General features: G+C 54.9%; 1 protein-coding gene across 1 annotated transcript; it reads right to left on the bottom strand.

Annotated features, from left to right (window-relative positions):
* Positions 1-3326: 3326 nt before the first annotated feature.
* On the bottom strand, positions 3327-16653 carry EDA2R (ectodysplasin A2 receptor). Its single transcript, XM_079319230.1, has 10 exons — positions 16425-16653; positions 11383-11491; positions 10625-10803; positions 9850-9935; positions 9537-9701; positions 8929-9075; positions 8308-8786; positions 8025-8073; positions 7331-7639; positions 3327-7138 (listed from the first exon to the last, which is right to left on the bottom strand). The coding sequence occupies exons 1-9, from the start codon at positions 16643-16645 to the stop codon at positions 7344-7346; spliced, it is 1731 nt and encodes a 576-aa protein (XP_079175356.1). The 5' UTR covers positions 16646-16653; the 3' UTR covers positions 3327-7138; positions 7331-7343.
* Between the last annotated feature and the right edge of the window lie 322 nt (positions 16654-16975).

Genomic DNA, 16975 nt, shown 5'->3' with positions numbered 1-16975 from the left:
CTGCATTGGAAGGCAAACTAGCCCAGGGCCCAGGCTATCAAATCCCATTCATTGTCACAGAGAAACAGCCTGACCATGCTCAAAAAAAATCTCATTTACTACCAGGACTCAGGGCAAGAATATAGGAATTTCTTTTGGGATAATAATGGATTTTTGAATGATAATAATTCTTGGCATCAGGTTGTTCCAAAGACAGTGCTCTTATTTTGCCTCCAGCAGAGCTTTAGGATTGGAGCTAGATTTGTTTCACCTTAAAAATGAACATCTGCTGCCAATAAAAAGAAAATATTTGCTTTAATTAATGTTCCCCCAAGCATTCTGCCCAGTTCCTCAGAGTCTGGTGGCTCTTTTGCCCACCAACCAAGGCTGTGGCACTCCCTGCACAGGCACCCAGCAGCCTTGGACTCTGTGCCCCAAACATGCACTGAGAAGCTTTTCTAAAGCCCCTGTGAGTGAGCTGACAGGTTGGAAGGAAGGTGAGTGTGGAAGACAGAACAACAATAGATTTCTGGCTCCTGGCAAACACATCCAATTCAGCCATGTGCTGCAAAATGTGTTTTCCTTTGCTTGAGATTGCCCTCATGTCCTGCAGAAACACAGTGAGGTAAGAAGTGAGTGTACAGGAGGAGCCTGGGGGAAATACAGAATGAGAAAATCAGAGAAGAAATGGTGAAAACACCATCTGTGGGGGAAGAAAGTGCAGAAGGAAAGGAGCTTGAGTATGGAAATTCATGTCTTTAGCAAATTTCAGTCTTCAATTTTAGCAATGGAAGTTTCTCTGCCTCTCTCCCCAGCCCCTGTTCAGGGGCCAGGGGCACATGGAGGGCAGGTGTTTCAGGTTTCTTTACGGGTGAGCATCCTGGTCAGGCTTAGGCAAGGAAATGAAGTGTGAAAGCAGAGGAGCTGTTTGCCAAGGCATCCCAGAGCTGGGGGTGTCACTCCTGCCCTTTTCTCAGTAAATGCTGCAGCTCAGACTCCCCTAGGTACTGTGTGCTTACCCTCTCCTGCATGGAAAAGGGCAGAATTTCAGTCAGTGTTTTAACAAAACACTGTTCTTAATCCAGGTCAGCTCAGCACAAAGCAACCACAGGGCTTTAGTAAAAAGTGCAACTGTGAAAACTCTTGCTCTGTATCTCCAGAGCCTGCACACAAGGGAGATCTTAGAAAGCTCCTCTGACTTCACTGTCCACAGACCATGCAGTCCTTGTTAGCACATTAATTAATCTGATTCCAAGCAGGATCCCCCTTGGAACACTTCCTTAGTGGGAACACCTCCTCACCCTGCCAGCCCCCTCCAGCAGCTCCCCTTTACACCAGGGCTCATGGGGACAAGGACATGGCCTCAGAGTGGGGTCTCCTGTGAGAAGGATGCAAAGACCTCCCCTGACTGCAGTCTCACCTCAGCAGGTCTGAGATAAGCTCTGCTCAGGTGTCCCTGTCCAACAAGAGCAGGGTGCAATGTGCTCTGTACTCTGCAGGAACATTTCAGGGTGTGCAGGTGAGCCATCCACACCCCACACAGTTCACTTGGGTCCTTTAAAGCAAAACCCCATTGCTCAGGAACCTGTGTCTCAGCAGAGCTGCTGGCTGTGCTCAGGACAGATGTCTGCCTTCCTGCTCCAGACACAGCTCAGGAGAAGACCCAGTGTGTGTGCCTGCTGTGGGCCAAACAGCATTCCCTGGCATTCCCCCTGTGGCTGGAGGCTGGCCAAGCTGTGAGTGCCTCTGCACAGCTCTGCATCCCAGCTGGAGATGTTCCTGCTGGAGGCAGCTGAGGTAAGGACAGGGCACCTCAGCACCCTGAGCTGCTGCCAAGCTCCCTGTGAAGGGTGGTGAGGCTGCAGCAGGAGCCAGCCTTGCTCTGAGCACCAAGGAGTGGGTCCTCACCCACACACTTGTCTGCTCACATGGAACATGTCCTGCTTCACAGGAGCTTCCTCTTATCCCAGAGGGGAGCATGAGAGTCCCCAGTACTTTGAGGGGAACACGACTGATTTATCATCACTCCTTGGGCTGCAGCCAAAACCAGGCAAGACCAGACAACACAAGCAGTCTGAGGTGAGGAGCAGAGGGGGTGTAAACCTCTTGATCCCTGGGAGTTCCTGCCTTGGGTGGGAGCATCTGCTCTGCATGGGAGGGGCACCCCTGTTCCAGAACAGACCCGAGGTGTGGCCAAACCCATCCCCAGGTCCAGCACCTGAGAATGCAGAGTCAGATGGTTACAACCCCAGGGCCAGGCATCTCTTGAAGGTAAGGCATGGCAGACATTGAATCCCCATCCCAAAAGCATGCAGGAAGCTGCTCTCCCAACAGACACCTCTGGCTCTCTCCTCCTGCAGTGCCAGTGGCCTCAGCCAAGTGATGGGCAGAGCTTTGGGCTCAGGTCACCCATGGAGGGACACAGCACCCTGCCCACACCTTCTGCCTTGGGAGACAGGGGATCATCACCCTTACACACTGTGGTGAGACTGGGGCACCAGAACACCTGGGCTGCACCAGGTACAGCATCTGTGACAACATCCAGGCACCCACATGCTCCACAGAAAAGGCTTCTTTGGAAACTGGGGATGCTGAGCACCTCCACCACTCCATGACTTTGTGTTTGGTGGTGGGTGAGTGTTTCTTCTGGGTTCTTGCTCCAGAGGCTGTGCTGTCCACAGCTGTTCCTGTGGCAGGACAGAGGCAGCAGGGCTGCAGACACAGCACTGCATGGGGATCCTCACACACAGGATGAGCTGCAGAACTGCAAGCACTCAGAGAGCCTGCCAGAGTTTGGACAAGTATCATAGCTTTAATTAGAACAGAAAACATCCCTCATGCTAATAATTATTTTAAACATACCAGGAAAAGGACATGAATAGGCTTAACAAGCCCAGTAATTACAGAGCTTAAACAGCAACTGTTCCTCAGGGAAGCTTTGGGAATGGGAGTTCCTTGGGTATTGTTTAGGGGTCTCTGCCTCCCCCATGCCCACCATGCAGTGAACCACAGCTGAGACTTGGCCACTCTGGGGAATGTGAAAGCTGATGCTTGTGGTGGGGCAGGCACCCTGGGGGGCCCTGAGGGAACAGGACCAGGACCAGGACCAGGACCATGGCCACCCCATCCTGCAGCACTCGCCCAGCCCTCCTGCCCATTCCCACAGCAGGGGATGAAGCTGAGCACCTTGGCCGATTCAGCATCTCTGAGAAGAGCTGCCTGCCCTGCCAGACAGCACCTTCTTTTTCTTCTTCTTCCTCCCAGACAGCCCCCACTGGCCCTGCAGCCTCAGGGCAGGGGCCCACAGCAACACAGAGAGGAATCAAAACTCACCAAGCGTCACCGTGTCTGGTTCCAAAATTTATTGAGCTACAAACACACATCACTCAAGAGCACCAGGTCTGGAGGAATGTGAGGAACCAACCCCCTCTTCCAATAACAGGGGGCAGGAGCTTCAACTTCTGCTTGATTTGAACACAGACAACACCCCAAACCCAACAGAAACAACGCTACAGCAGAATTACAAATGGTAACGGTGCAGAACTTACAAAAATATAAATAACCTATTCGTAACCTTAAAGAAAAATAACATCTACCATAAAAAACAACATGTATTCCCTTGGGTAAATCATGGCTACAGAAATGTAGTGATTTTTTTTTTTTTAAAGCACCAGAGTCTGAAGTGTTAAACTAATCAAACACAGAGAGGGTGTCAGCCCCCAACACTTGCAGACTCTTCCAAGAAGTGTGCCCAGGTCAGTAACACCAAGTTTTCATCTGTATTGCTTATTTCTGTAAAATACATTGGAGGGACAGCTCTGATGAGCCCCCTGTTTAGCAACAGCACCCGAGGGATGTTCACCAATTGTTCACCAGAATAAACACTTTAACAACAGTGAAGTATGTGCCTATTTTAAGTCTATGCTTAAGAGCTTCCCAGAACAGGGCTGGATTTAAACTTATCATACAAATTCCTCTTCAAATCAGACTTCCAGGCAAGACTGGTGTGGAAACCAATCACTTGTAAAAAAAATAACCCCATTCACTGGAGTGTTTCCACTGTTCAGTCCTAGCTCAAGTTTGCACAGATGCAGAGTTATTTGATTTTTCACCTCTCTGCAAGCCATGCCAGCTTGGCACAAAAGGCTTCCCGAGGCTGTGACAGGAGATCCAGCACTATAGGAATTTCCCTACCTTACATTCCATGTGTTATGTTGAAAACACTATTAAAAAACAAAAGTCAAGTATCAAGTCCATTGGCTCCCCACTGAGGCAGGTCCCTGCTCAGGGATCACAGTTCTGATGTCCAAGTCACAGTGTTATCCCTGTTTTCAAGGCTCTCATGGTTCCCTGAGGGCTCTGTCTGGCCAAAGGGTCTTAAGGAGGACTAAAGGCTACTTGTTGAACTTTTGGCCTGTAAACACAGCTGGTTTTGTCAGCACAGCTGAAGGCAGGTGATGAGCACAGTGAGAGGGGGGAGCAGCCCTTGGCTGGGAGCTGGGGGAGGCTCACTGCTGAAAAGCCACGTCCTGCAATGCTCCTGTGCAGAGCCCAGCCCTGCTGGAGCACCAGCCACTGTGACTAGCACTGACAGCACGTGTGAGAACCCACAACAGTTCAAACACACACAGAACCAGTCCTTGCCAGCCAGTGCTGAGGCAGCACAGCCTGTAGCACAGCCAGGCCTGAGGGGCAGCAGCAGGGGGGGCAGGAGCTGTGGCATGGCACACACCACCCTACACACCCCTACACAGCACAGCACACACCCAACCAGCTGCACCCTCCAGGCAGGGGTTAAGTTTTGACTGTAATATTGCTCAGACATCAAACAACTGAAAAATAACTTTACCTTAAAAAGCTATGAAGGGGTTGATTTCATAAAAGTGAGAAAAAACCCCCAACAAATGAACTAAAGCCTCACTCCATTTGCTTGGCCCAGAGCCCACCCTGGCACACCAATGGAGCTGCCCAGCATGTGAAGAGATTTGCAGCACACGCCAGTGACCTGTCCCTGTTAACCACAGCACTAATTCTACAACCCCTCCTGCCCATCTCTTGCTCCTGGCACTGCCCTGTGACAGCAGTGGGCTCTGCCATCCTGCCCCTGCTCTGCACACTCCAAGTGACCACACACTGGTGACACAAGAACATAGAGGACAAGCTGTCCAGTCCAGTTCCAGCTTCAAAGCCAAGGCCAGCAAACTGAGCTGCAGGGAGGCTCTTACTCAGATGCAGTGGGTGAAGTTATTTTCCTTCCCACTGGAAATGACTATGTCCACAGAGGGATTAAATATTTATTGGATTTTGTGAGGTGATTAAACCCAGCAGTCTCCCTGCCACAGAAAAGCTTTAAACAGGAAATCCCTGGCCCCAGGCTGTGTGTGCTACAGCAACATTCCTGGCTTCTCCCTAGCAGAGTCTGACTAATCCTGGCCCACATGGCACAAGGCTCAACGCTGTGGGTCTTGGGGAGCAAAGAGCCATAAAACCACCTTGACTGTGGAAGAAACAAGCAGTGAGGTAAAATGTCAGGTCCAGCTGAAACTGCCCATGCCTTCACTTATCTGAGCACAGCCTGGGTGCTTTCAAGCCCCAACATCTTTAAACAGGGAAACAGCAGCAGCTATTATTACCCTGGGTGTGGGGAGATCTGCCTTCCTAGAAGGGCACCCGCTCCTTTCAGGTACTGTGGTCAGATAAAGGAGAACTCTGTGGGCTCAGCCGAGGGTGGGGGCAGCAGGCAGTGGGGTAACAGTGCCACTTGCTGGTGACCACCACAGCACTGGCTTGGCCTGAGCCCCCAGTGACAGGCGGGACAGCAGAAAGAACTCGGCAGCAAGGGACAAAGAGAGAGGCAGAGAGCAGCACCAGCCCAGTGATGCTGTCTGGGAGTCTGGGCACAGCCAGGGTGACACTTATCACAGAATATCCTGAGCTGGAAGGGACCACCAAGATCACAGAGTGTAACTCCCAAGTGAGTGGCTCAGAGGGATGGAAGCCCAGCCCTGTGCTGGCAGCACCGAGCCACCACTGCAGCTGCTCAGCCCCCGCGTGCCTGGCCGCCCCCACAGCGCTCTGCCCTGCCCAGGAACGTGGCCCTGCAGCCCCTGCTCCTGCCACGGCCACCAGCACAGCCCCAGGGGCCAGGGCAGACCAAGAGGAGCTGCCTGCAGCCCCCCAGCTCAGTACCACACTGAGATCAGGGTGACCGGTGACAGCAACACCGTGGCAAGTTGTGACAAATCCCCCAGGGTGAAATACCAAGCAGAAGGGTGCTCCCCCTTCCCAGTAGCAACTCCCAGGAATGAGAAATCAGGCCATTTTTAGGCAGGAAAAAAAAAAGAAAAATATTATTTTAAGAGGAGGAGCTTCTGGATGAGCTCCTGCTGTGGCTGGCACAGGAACATCATTGCTGCCTGTGACCACAGTCACAGTTTCAGCCCTCAGCTGCCACTCATGGTGCAGTGTCCCTGCCCCTGACACCCTGTGCCACCACAACGGTTTGAGAAGCCTTGGAGACAATGGGCAGTGAACAGCCACAGGGCTGGGGTGAGCCAGCACCTGCCCATGGCCAACAGCCACAGCCCAACGAGGACTTACATCAGTTCATCCCAAGAATCATTCCAAAACTCATGCAGGATACACTGCACCACAAATGGACATGAGAGGAAGGTGCCAGGGTGGCACAGAGGGGAAAGGCTGGAGCCTGGCACATCAGCCATGGTCAGGTCCTCTGCCAAGGAAATTGCAGTGCGTAGGGAGAGAAGCAATAGAAAAGTAAACTGAGAAAATGGCAATGGCACCTGGGAAAGCAGAGCATGGGCCAGAGGAAGGAATGGAAGGGAGGAGATGGCTGGGCTCATAGGAGGGCACTGCCCATGGACCCCATGGCAACAGCAGGGCAGGGCAGGACTCACTGCAGAGCCAGAGCACCACAGCACGGGCAGCACAGCACTGACAGGCAAAGCGTCACAGCCCCTGGAGCAGGGAAAGGCACAGCTGTGCTTCCTGGAACCCCAGCGCAGAGACGCCCCGTGGTGTCCTTCCATCCCGTGATGCAGAGACCATCTCTGTGTCCTGCTGCCGTGCACACAGCGGGGCTATGTGACTGCAGGGCACTGTCCCTCAGGTAGCAGTGCATTTACAGGGCTGCAGGGTGCTGTCCCACACCATGCACAGGGCCGCAGGGTGCTGTCCTGCAGGGTGCTGTCCCACACCATGCACAGGGCCGCAGGGTGCTGTCCTGCAGGGTGCTGTCCTGCAGGGTGCTGTCCTGCAGGGTGCTGTCCCACACCATGCACAGGGCTGCAGGGTGCTGTCCTGCAGGGTGCTGTCCTGCAGGGCGCCGTGCCCATGGTCCTGCCCTAGCGCTGGCGGCCGGGCGCGGGGCCGGTGCTGAAGTGGTCGCACAGCAGCAGGAGGGCGTCGAAGCGCTGGAGCCGCCGCAGCGCCCGCGCCAGCAGCGGGACGGTGACCGCGCCCCCCGCCTGCCCCAGCTGTGCCACCAGCTGCTCGAAGCCCGAAATGCGGCCCAGCAGCTGCGGGGTGAGCCCCAGCTCCAGCGCCACGTGGCTGAAGTTCTTCACGCCGTTCAAGGAAGGGTCCAACAAGAAGGCGAGTGACTGCACCAGGGAATGGGGCAGCTCTGCTATGGGGAGACCTGGGAGCAGCAACACAGCGAAGATGGGTTAGTATCCATCCTGCCCAAACAGGAAAAGGGCAGAGAGAACAGCCAGCCTCCAGCCTCAGCCCCTGCTGAGCAGGTCAAAGACTGCCCTGCCAGGGCAGGCATCTCCTCCAATATCACTTTTAGAGCTCAGCAACACGGAGCTGGCTCAGTCCTGGGGAAGCTGGTAACTGGTGACAGCTGGGCCACCTGCCCATAGGCCACTCAAGGCAGCATCACAGAAAATACACCCTGGGGACCAGCAAAGGCCACAAGCCAGTTAAGTCCCTGGTGGGCTTCTGGAGGAGCTCCCTTCCAAGAACCTGCCTCTGGTATGCCCGTACTTGGAGTACAAAGGTGACACTGGAAGGCCACTTACCTTTGGCCGTGCTGCTGATCTGAGTCACGAGGCTCTGGGCATCATCCTCCTGCCAAGACAAAGACCCCAAGGTTGGTGGCAGTCTGCTGAGAACAGCAATGCCTGGCTCTGCTCCTAGGGCTGTCACAGATGCTCAGGGAATGCTGCTTCTCCTCCAGCCTTACCACTCCATATTGAAGTACCTCAGTCCATGTTCCTACCCCTATATCAAGCCCACCCTCTGTTCCTGAGCCTTAGACCATTGGAAGTAGTTCTGAGGAGTGATGAGGCTGGAGGAACTTACTGGCTGCTCCCCAGGTGGGATTTCGGCCGTGGGCAAGTGATGAGCCCCCTCCTGCACCACCCCAGAGCTCTCTGCTGGAATCCTCTTCATGGCCCGGCTCGCTGCATCCTCCAGCCGCTCACCACCCACAAACTCAGCCTGGCTGGAGAACTTCTGCAGGTCCAGCTCAGTGCACTCCACGGGTGCATGTGGCCACTTGTGCTGCATCTCAGAGGCACAGGAGGAGAGGGGGGCCAGCGTCTCGGCCGTGCCCGGCCGGCCCTGCCTGGGCGTGGGGGGCAGCAGGACCCCGTCCAGACAGTCACTGTGGCCTGAGGCACGGATGAGGGGCTGGCTTTCCAGGAGGCTCCTGCCCAGCTGGGCCTTGGAGGCAGTGCTGACTGCAAGGGCTGGTGGCAAGTCCATCTCTGGCTGGAGAGAGGGGAGCTGGAGACCCACGGCTTCCCCATCCGAAATGAACTGCACTGCTTCCACGGGGCCTGGAACCAGAAACCAGCAGGGATCAGTGAAGCTCAGCATCCAGCTGCATCCTCCCTGTCTAACAGCATCTCATCCTGGGACCATGTGAGCTGGAGCTCAGCACCACCCTCCCTTCCCCAGGAGGGCAGCAAGAGCAGGTACCTTCTGCCTGCCTGTAGCAAGGGCTCAAATTCTTCACACCCAGGCAGCAGGGTCCAGACATCTGCTCCTCACACAGGAACCTGCCAGGTGCTGCTGCAGTTGGGAACGTTGCTCGCTGGCCCGAGAAGTTCTGAGTCCTCAGGAAGACTTTGAGGGTAGAGGAGAAACAGCCTGAGCAAAGGTTTGGCTGGCTTCCCTAGCATGTCCTCAGCCCTGTGGTATGTCTGCCAGTGAGGAGCTGGGAGCTCAGTAGTTCTCTGGTATGCTGCTGGATGCCATCCTGCCCCAGCCCTGGCCACCAAACCTTCAGCCCTCTCCATTCTGCTGCCAAGAGCAACCCAACCAGAAAAACCTCAGAAGGAGCATTGCCAGTTCAGACTGTGAAACAGCCCCCTTCTCCTCCTGATGGCCCTAAAAAGGAGGGAGGCTCCTCTGTGTCATTGGGCAGGTAAAGCACACGAGAGGTCCTGCAGGCACGAGAAGCAGGATGAGCTGTCTACTCTGCTGGGAAGCAGTTGGGTCACTGCTGTGAAAGCAGCAATGCTCTACACAGAAAGAAGGGGCCACAGGCACAGGTGAATGGCACAGCAAGGAGAGCACCAACTCACCTCTCTGGCACTGGCTTTTCCAGAATCGCTTGCAGTAGATGATGGAAAGTGCCAGAAGCACCAGGACAATGATGACCAGGGCACTGCTGGTCAGTGCAAGAAGGGCTGTGTCCTGTGGTGGTACAGTAGGGACAGCAACCTTCACCAGGCTCGTTCTGGACCGACCTGCAAACATCATCCACAAAGAGCTGGAGCCAAACTCCGAGGCTTGGACCACCCCTGGCACATGCCATGACTGTGCCTCCTCCAGCAGGGCTCAGCTCCCCTGTGCCCACACCACCAACCCCGACCCCACCAGCGTGGGGGCACCTACACTGTGGCTCAGAGGATGGAGTCTGCTTGGTGCAGGGGATGCACTCCCACTCCAGCTGCCCGCTGATCCGAGCCTTCCTGTAAAACCTGCCAACAGACAGACAGGCTCAGCACAGTCCAGTCCCCACTGAGCTCCCAGCACAGCCAGCTGTGCCCCCATCCCACAGCAGAGGGGGACAGCTGACCCTGCACTCCTACCCACCTGGCAACAGGAGCAACAGGGTGGGTGAGACAACTCATGGCTGGCTGGAGCCACACCACACCTCCTTGTTCATGTCTAGCCATTTGTCAAGAAGCAACATCTTTCTAACAGCCCTCCCACCCCTGTGTCTGCTGAAATGGATTTTCATGATTAATATTTCCCCACAGGCCAGGAAAACCTGATGCTCAAACACCAGAGCCCTGACTCGCTGCTGTCCCAGGCTCACAGCAGTGTCTGCAGCACCATTTCATTTCAATAACCCTTTAAAGCCCCTCTTGGGGGACTACCAACCATCGTGGTCTACAACCCCTCATCCTCCATGGCTCAGCCACCCTGGTGTGTACAGAACAATATGAGTCTGGAAGTTCTCTTTCACAGCTCATTCATGGGAGCCTTCAGGTTCCCTTCTCTGGAGCTACAACAGGACCCAGCATACAGGTCTGGCTTCCATGTCATCAGCAGTGTCCTCACAAAGGCATCACCAGGCTCCTCCTGGATCCCCATGGGTGATCTCAGATAAAGCCCAGCCCCTCCCTGCTGTCCCAGTGGCTGTGCCCAGGCCAGCCCCTCTCACCCTGGCAGGCACTCCCCGCACACTGCATCAGCTGTGGCAGTGCAGTTGGACTTCTGGAGGCGGTTGATGAGGGCACAGGACAGGCAGGGCTTGCAGCCGTGGTGTCCCCAGCGGTCCTTGAACTTCCTGGGCGGGCAGGCCACGCACTGGGCGTCCCCCCCGCTGCCATCCCCGCAGTCCTGCAAGGCACGAGGGGACACCGTGGTACCGAGGGAAACAGTGTCCCTTCTTGGGGGCAAAAGATGGCAGGGCCACCACACAGAACCCAGATGCCACCAGTGCAGCTCCCAGCAGACGCTCAGACCCCGCTGTCTCCTGCCCAGCTGGCTCACTGGTGTGCTCTGGGTGCTGGAAAGCTCCAGCAGCACCCTGCCCCAGGAGGAACCACCAGGGGAACCCACCAGTCCAAGCCTCCCACCACTGAGGCCAGTCTGGGACCCACTGCAGCAGAGTCCCTGCACCCACGTGCAGCCCAGCCATGCAGTGTGACCTTGCTCGGGGCTGCACACCAGGGGAAATTTAGAATTACACCAGTCAAAAGGAAATCACAGGTTGCTCCTTGTGCTGTCTCAAATCCCTCACCACCTCCTGCTTCCATTGTCTCACCCTTCTACCAGGGTGAAACAATCCACCATCCCACCCTGCCAAGTCTCAGCTCTTCCCCCCTAAGATCATTTTTCTGACGGGAGTCTGGCAAAGGATTAACCCAGCTGTGCCACCCATGATGATTTCTGCTCCTTACAGAGAAGTCAATTTACCTTGGAAAGCTCCTGCCCAGGCATGCACTTTCTGCAGGGGACACATTTCTTCTGTTCATCCAGGTACTCACTCTCTTGGCAGGCCATGGTGCTGAAAAGGAGAGGGGAGCTTGGGGACAAGAGGGAGAGAAGGCAAAGGGATCAAAGCCAGCCCTAACACACTTGGGATGAGCAGTGTGCCCATGTCTGGGTGGATATCTCCACCTGGCCAGGACAGCACAGACACTGCTCAGCACCATGGATGGGACTTGGGCAGGAGGTTATTCCTGCCCACATGGCTCCATCAGTCCCAGGCTTCCCAGCAAGGCTGGTGATGAGCTGCCCCATTCTGTTGCAGCAAATGAAATTTTAGTTACAGCACTGGAGTACTGACCACTAACTGCTCAGGTCACCAGTGGATTGTGCCAGCCCCAGCCATGGCTCTGGGTACCAGAGACAATCAGCAGAGAGCTTGGCCCCAGAAAAGCCCCATCTTCAGGATCCAGCAGCCCAGATCTGGCCAAGGAGGCTGCACTGGTGTGACAGCACCAAATGCTGGTGGCTGATGTGTCCCTTTAACAGAAGGGGCCCCCAACAGAAAGGGGCACACATCCACACACCCAGTGGTCCTGCTGTTCCACTCTGGAGCTGGGCAGTTGCTCAGGCACTTCCTCCAGGAGTGTTTCATCTCTGCATGGCATCACTCACAGCAAACTCAGAGGACCAGCAGAACAAGCTCTCAGCTCCCTCTGAAACACCCTCCAGAGCCTTCCTGAGTGCATTAATGGCTCAGCAGAAGGTAACAACAGAACCAGCCCAGGAGCCACAGGGCCACACTGATAAAGGAGGCTCAAAGGACAGCACAGGACCACAGCATCTCAGAGCAAACAGTTCAGACTGAAGCTGCAAAACTGAGCAATTTATTTGGAGTTTTGGGGCTGCCTGATTATTTCTACAGACTCCAGATGGGTTCTTCCTATGATGACAGACAGGGAATAAAATCTGCTTTCACGAGACCAATCTCTACTTTACTTTTCCTATTACCTTGTACAGAAAATCAGTAGAGAAACTGTTCAACCTGCCTTGGGAGTAAGTTCTTAAGACCCATCAGGAATAGTGAACATTTCTGATGTGTTCCTGTAACTCATACAGGAATAGTGAACATTCCATCAGGAATAGCCTGAACTGCCTAGGAGAACCTGGCACTTGAACCAGAGCCATCCTCTGGGAGGGAAGCTCAGCCAGATGTCTAGACCCTGCAAGGCTCTTGCAGCAGAGGGGGGGATCATCCACAGGACACCCACAGCTCCTTCCCCTCCCATAGCAGCATTCCTCTGCAGGCTTTTTCTGCCTGCTCTGCCTAATCCCACCACTCCCTCCCTCGCTGGTGCCTTTTGGAAGCAGACACTTGGCTGGGCTCCCCCGAGATTCATGGGAGATGAGGTCTGCCCAGGCAGCACAGTGCATGAGTCACCCTCACGTAGCTCTGCATATGGGCTGATACAAGGATCAGCAGCCAAGCCCAGGGGGACAGGCCAGGAGGAGCTGAAAGGACTAAATCCAACTTGCAAGCACCTCAGGAGGGACATGGGGCACAGCTTAGAACCAGCATAAACCTTCCTGACAGCATAAATAAGAGTTGTCACCATCTCAGAAGGTGGTGAAGAGAGAGCCCAGTGTCACTGCCCCAGGAGATGTACAGGGTTTGGTGTCAGGATTCAGCTACAGGTTGAATGCAGGGGGGAAAAGAAAATGTTGGGAGCCAGGTCCCAGATGAATCACACACAGCTTTTTGGGGGGCTGGCACACCAGGCAGGGGTCACCCAAGTGCTCTGGGAGGGCAGCATGGCAGGGTCTGAGCCCAGGCCTGTGGTGAGCTCAGCTTATCCCTGGCAGCAGGTGCCTGCTGTGGGTCAGCACTGCTGATGCTCTGGTCTGAGTGTGCTTCAGGATTTTGTTCCTAATGACAGCACGAGATGAATGAAACAGAACAGAAAAGAAGCCCAGACACCAGAGCATGGACAGCAAGACTGATTTTAACCAGTTCTCCAAAGGGCTATAATGCAAGGAAAAAAGTACTGGTGAAAAAAACCTCAAAAAAACCCCAAAAACCAAAACAAACAAACAAACAATCCCCCCCCCCAAAAAAAAAATCCAAACAAAAATCAAACAAACAAACAAAAACCCTAAAAAACCCCCACAAAAACCCAAGAAACAATAAACAACAACAACAAAAAAAGAAAACAAACAAAAAAAAACAAAAACCAAAAACCAAAAAACCAAAAAAACCCACCCCCCCCAAAAAAACAAAAAACCCCCAAAATCCAAACTGGCAAGGTTTTTGGTGAAACTGTCCTGTGAACACAACTTTGCCACTTCCTCTCATATATTTACAGAATTCCCCAGCCTTTCAGAGGGCCTGCAGCTGAGACAATGCCCTCAAAGCCCCCTCCCCACAAGAACCCGGTTTAAAGCAGTTTGCCAAATACAGAAAGTTACACAGGCCAAAGGAATCCTGTGTCAGAGCTGCTCCAAGCACAAGGACATCTGCCAGGATGATGGAATTGCTCAGGATGGAGGAGACAGCCAGACCCAACGTGCCACAGGATACTGGGCACAGCGCAGCTCTGCTGCTGCTCAGCTGCAGCAATACAGGGAAACAGCATCTTGCTGAATATCTGGAATGAAATTCAAAGCTGAGGGATCTTTGTGCTTCTTATTCCAACACCACCAGCCCCAAGATATTTGATTTTTAGGTGAAGGACCCATCTAAATCACCTGGTGCTGCCCTGGTATGGCAGCAACCTTGAAACACCTAATGTTTGACTGAGACAACTGGTCTCACTGAGGCTAAGGGAAAAGCCAAAACCAACAACTCCCACCTCTTTGGGAAGCACGTGGAGTCTCCCTGAGACTGCCAGAGCCACAGATTTTATCTGCCATAGGGGAATATAAAGGGAAAAAGGTAACAATGATTATATATGAGACACAGTATCAATGTAGTTAGAGGTTGAGGGGAAGAAGAACAGTCCCAGATGCATGAGATCTAACTTAAAAACATCATTAATTTGTTAAAGAGCTCTTTTATTGCCTTAAAGGGACATCCTGCCTGAGCAGGAGAGAAGAATGGGCTCCTTACTGCATCAGCCCTTAAGATACCAAAACCACAAGCTCCTGAATGAGTTTCACTGCGTGAGACAAAATTGTTCCAGCAGTGCCACAGCATGAGCTGCAGTTCATTCACCCTGTGACAACACTACACCCCAGCCATTGTCTTTTCTCTCTGAAAGTATAATTAAAAAAAAAAAAAAATAGACAGTATTGGAGTCCAATCTATTTCTTTTGTGTTCAGCTAAAGGATTCTGGGAGGAAAACAAGGGTGAGGAAAATAGTAAGTGAAAGGGCACAAAATTAAAGTAATCAGTGAAACTTTCAGTACTGCTGGTTCTCCCCATCTTCCCAGCAGTTTCTGGGGCAGAGGGGGCTGGCAGGGATGCAGGCAGGACAGAAGGAGATGGGGTGGGCTGCTTCCCATCCCAGCCACAGACCCTGACCCCTTCAGCCATGGGACAGGAGGTGCCCAGACACCCACAGCCCAGCAGTGACTCTTCATGTCACCACATGAGCCAGCACACACATTACAGGAGGTTTCTACTCTGCTGCAGGACTGACTGGCACATCCAGGCAGCACAACGCCTCAAGATGAGACACTTGTATACACTGAAACCTAAGAACAGAGAGCTGAAATCCTAAATAAGAACTGCAAGTGAAAAGCAGGGGGAAAAAAATGCTATCTGGAAAATATGAGTGCATGCCTCATGGTTGGCCACAGCCAGTTCCAGTCTCCTGCTCAGCCATTCCCTCACTGGTCCAGCCAATGTCTCCTCATCTCCTTGTGCTACAAACCATCCCGGGAGATCCATGCAGAAGTGAGACTCCTTTGGGCAAAGGGCTTCTCACAGAAGAAAAAAAAAAAAAAAAAAAGAGGAAAAAGGGTGGAATCTGAGGCTTTCCACGTGGCTTGAAAATCAGCAGGTTTCCCAGATTGCAGGTTCTATGCACACAATTGCCCACGAATTGTTTTATCTGGAGTGGCTGAGGACTTGTGTTTGCTTTAATTGAAAGCACCGTGTGCTCGGGTGGGAGAGGAAGTGCTCCGGGTTGTTCTCACCCCTCTTTAGCACACAGCAGGAGTCCCCAGGGCACAATGCCCACTTTCCAGTGATTTGTGCCAAATTAGAGCTGCCCACCTCGGAACCACACACTCTGCCTTATCAGGTACCAAGTAACACCTCCAAATCTTCTAAAACTTTGCATTTCCAGCTGTTTTTCGCTCCACACCTAACTCTTAGTAACTTTCACTACCTTCCCACAATAATCAGAGAACCACAGAAGCTGTAAAAGCTCACAGAGACCACGGAGCCCAGCACTGCTTAGGCTACCACAAACCCACGCGTGCATTAAATCTCCCAAACGGTGACTTCACTACTGCCTGTGGAGGGACTAAACGTTCTTTGGCGGGGGTAAAACTTGCTCCTAATACACAACCTAAACCTACCAACCCACGCATCTAGCAGCCGCTCGTTTTTGGAGAAACAGCCGAGGCGAGGCCGGCGGCGGGACGGGTTCGGGTCAGCGCCCACGCGGTGCCGGCCGTGGGCGAGCGCTGGCCCGGCGCGGCTCGCCCACCGCCCCCGCGGCCGGACCCCGCGGCGCCCCCCGCCGCCCGCCCGGGGAAGGCGGCAGCGAGCCGGGATTTGCCCGGGCACGTCCCGCAGGGGCTCCAGTGCGGTACGGCCGCCCCGCATCCCCCGGCAGCCCGGCTCCGCTCTCCGCATCGCCGCCCCCGGCACGGATCGGCCCGGTGCCGCCCGGCCCGGTGATCACGGAGCCGGCTACAGCCCACGTGTATCGCCGGGGCTGTGCTGCCGGCACCGGGACCCGCCGCAGGTCCCGCCGGTCCGCCCGAGCCCGAGCCGCCTCTGCCCCGCGGTGACACCGGTACCGGGGAGGATCGGGACCGCCGCGGGCGGGCGGGCAGGTGCGCGACCCCCGCAGCTTACCTGTGTGCCGGTGCTGGCAGCACGGCGCGGAACGGAACCGGGACCAGGACCGAGATCGGCAGGGCACCGGGACCGGCGGGACCAGGAGAGGCGGCACGGACCCGCACCCGGACCCGGACCGGCACCGCAGCGACTCGGCGGCCCCGCGCAGAGCGGAGCGGGTCCCAGCCCGTCCCGTGCCGGGCACCGGGCGCGCCCCGCGCCCCGCCCCGCTGCTCCATTGGCGGCGGCGCCGGGGCGGGGCCACACCGGGGAGCGGCGCCGGCGGGGGCGGCCGGGGAGCGGCGGCACCGGCACCGGCATCTGGGGGCGGCGGGGCCGGAGCTCAGCGCCCAGGACGGGGCGTGCCGCTGTCACCGGCCGGGGTGTGACACTGGAGACCCCCGGGTGTGCGGGACCTTGTTCCCGGAGAGCTGAGGTTGTCCGGCGCCTGGAGGCTGAAGGAGCGCCGGGCCCGGCCGTCCCTGTCCAGCCGTGGGGGAACATGCCCCAGAAATAACAAATTCACGGGTTTCGAGTGCTGTGGCACGCTCGGTGGGAGTACACTGTGT

This window comes from Erithacus rubecula, assembly GCF_903797595.1.
Source record: "Erithacus rubecula genome assembly, chromosome: 15".
In the NCBI taxonomy this organism is placed as follows: domain Eukaryota; kingdom Metazoa; phylum Chordata; class Aves; order Passeriformes; family Muscicapidae; genus Erithacus; species Erithacus rubecula.
Note: the sequence above shows the minus strand (reverse complement) of the source record. Positions and strands in the feature narration are given on the sequence as shown.

Bases quoted from the DNA above. Each gene is read 5' to 3' on its own strand.
- EDA2R (XM_079319230.1), bottom strand. From the start codon at position 16,645: ATGGAGCAGCGGGGCGGGGCGCGGGGCGCGCCCGGTGCCCGGCACGGG. The intron at 11,492-16,424 runs GTAAGCTGCGGG...CTTGTCCCCAAG, and splicing joins CTGCCAGCACCGGCACACAG to CTCCCCTCTCCTTTTCAGCA. The intron at 9,076-9,536 runs GTGAGTTGGTGC...CTACCCTCAAAG, and splicing joins GAAAAGCCAGTGCCAGAGAG to TCTTCCTGAGGACTCAGAAC.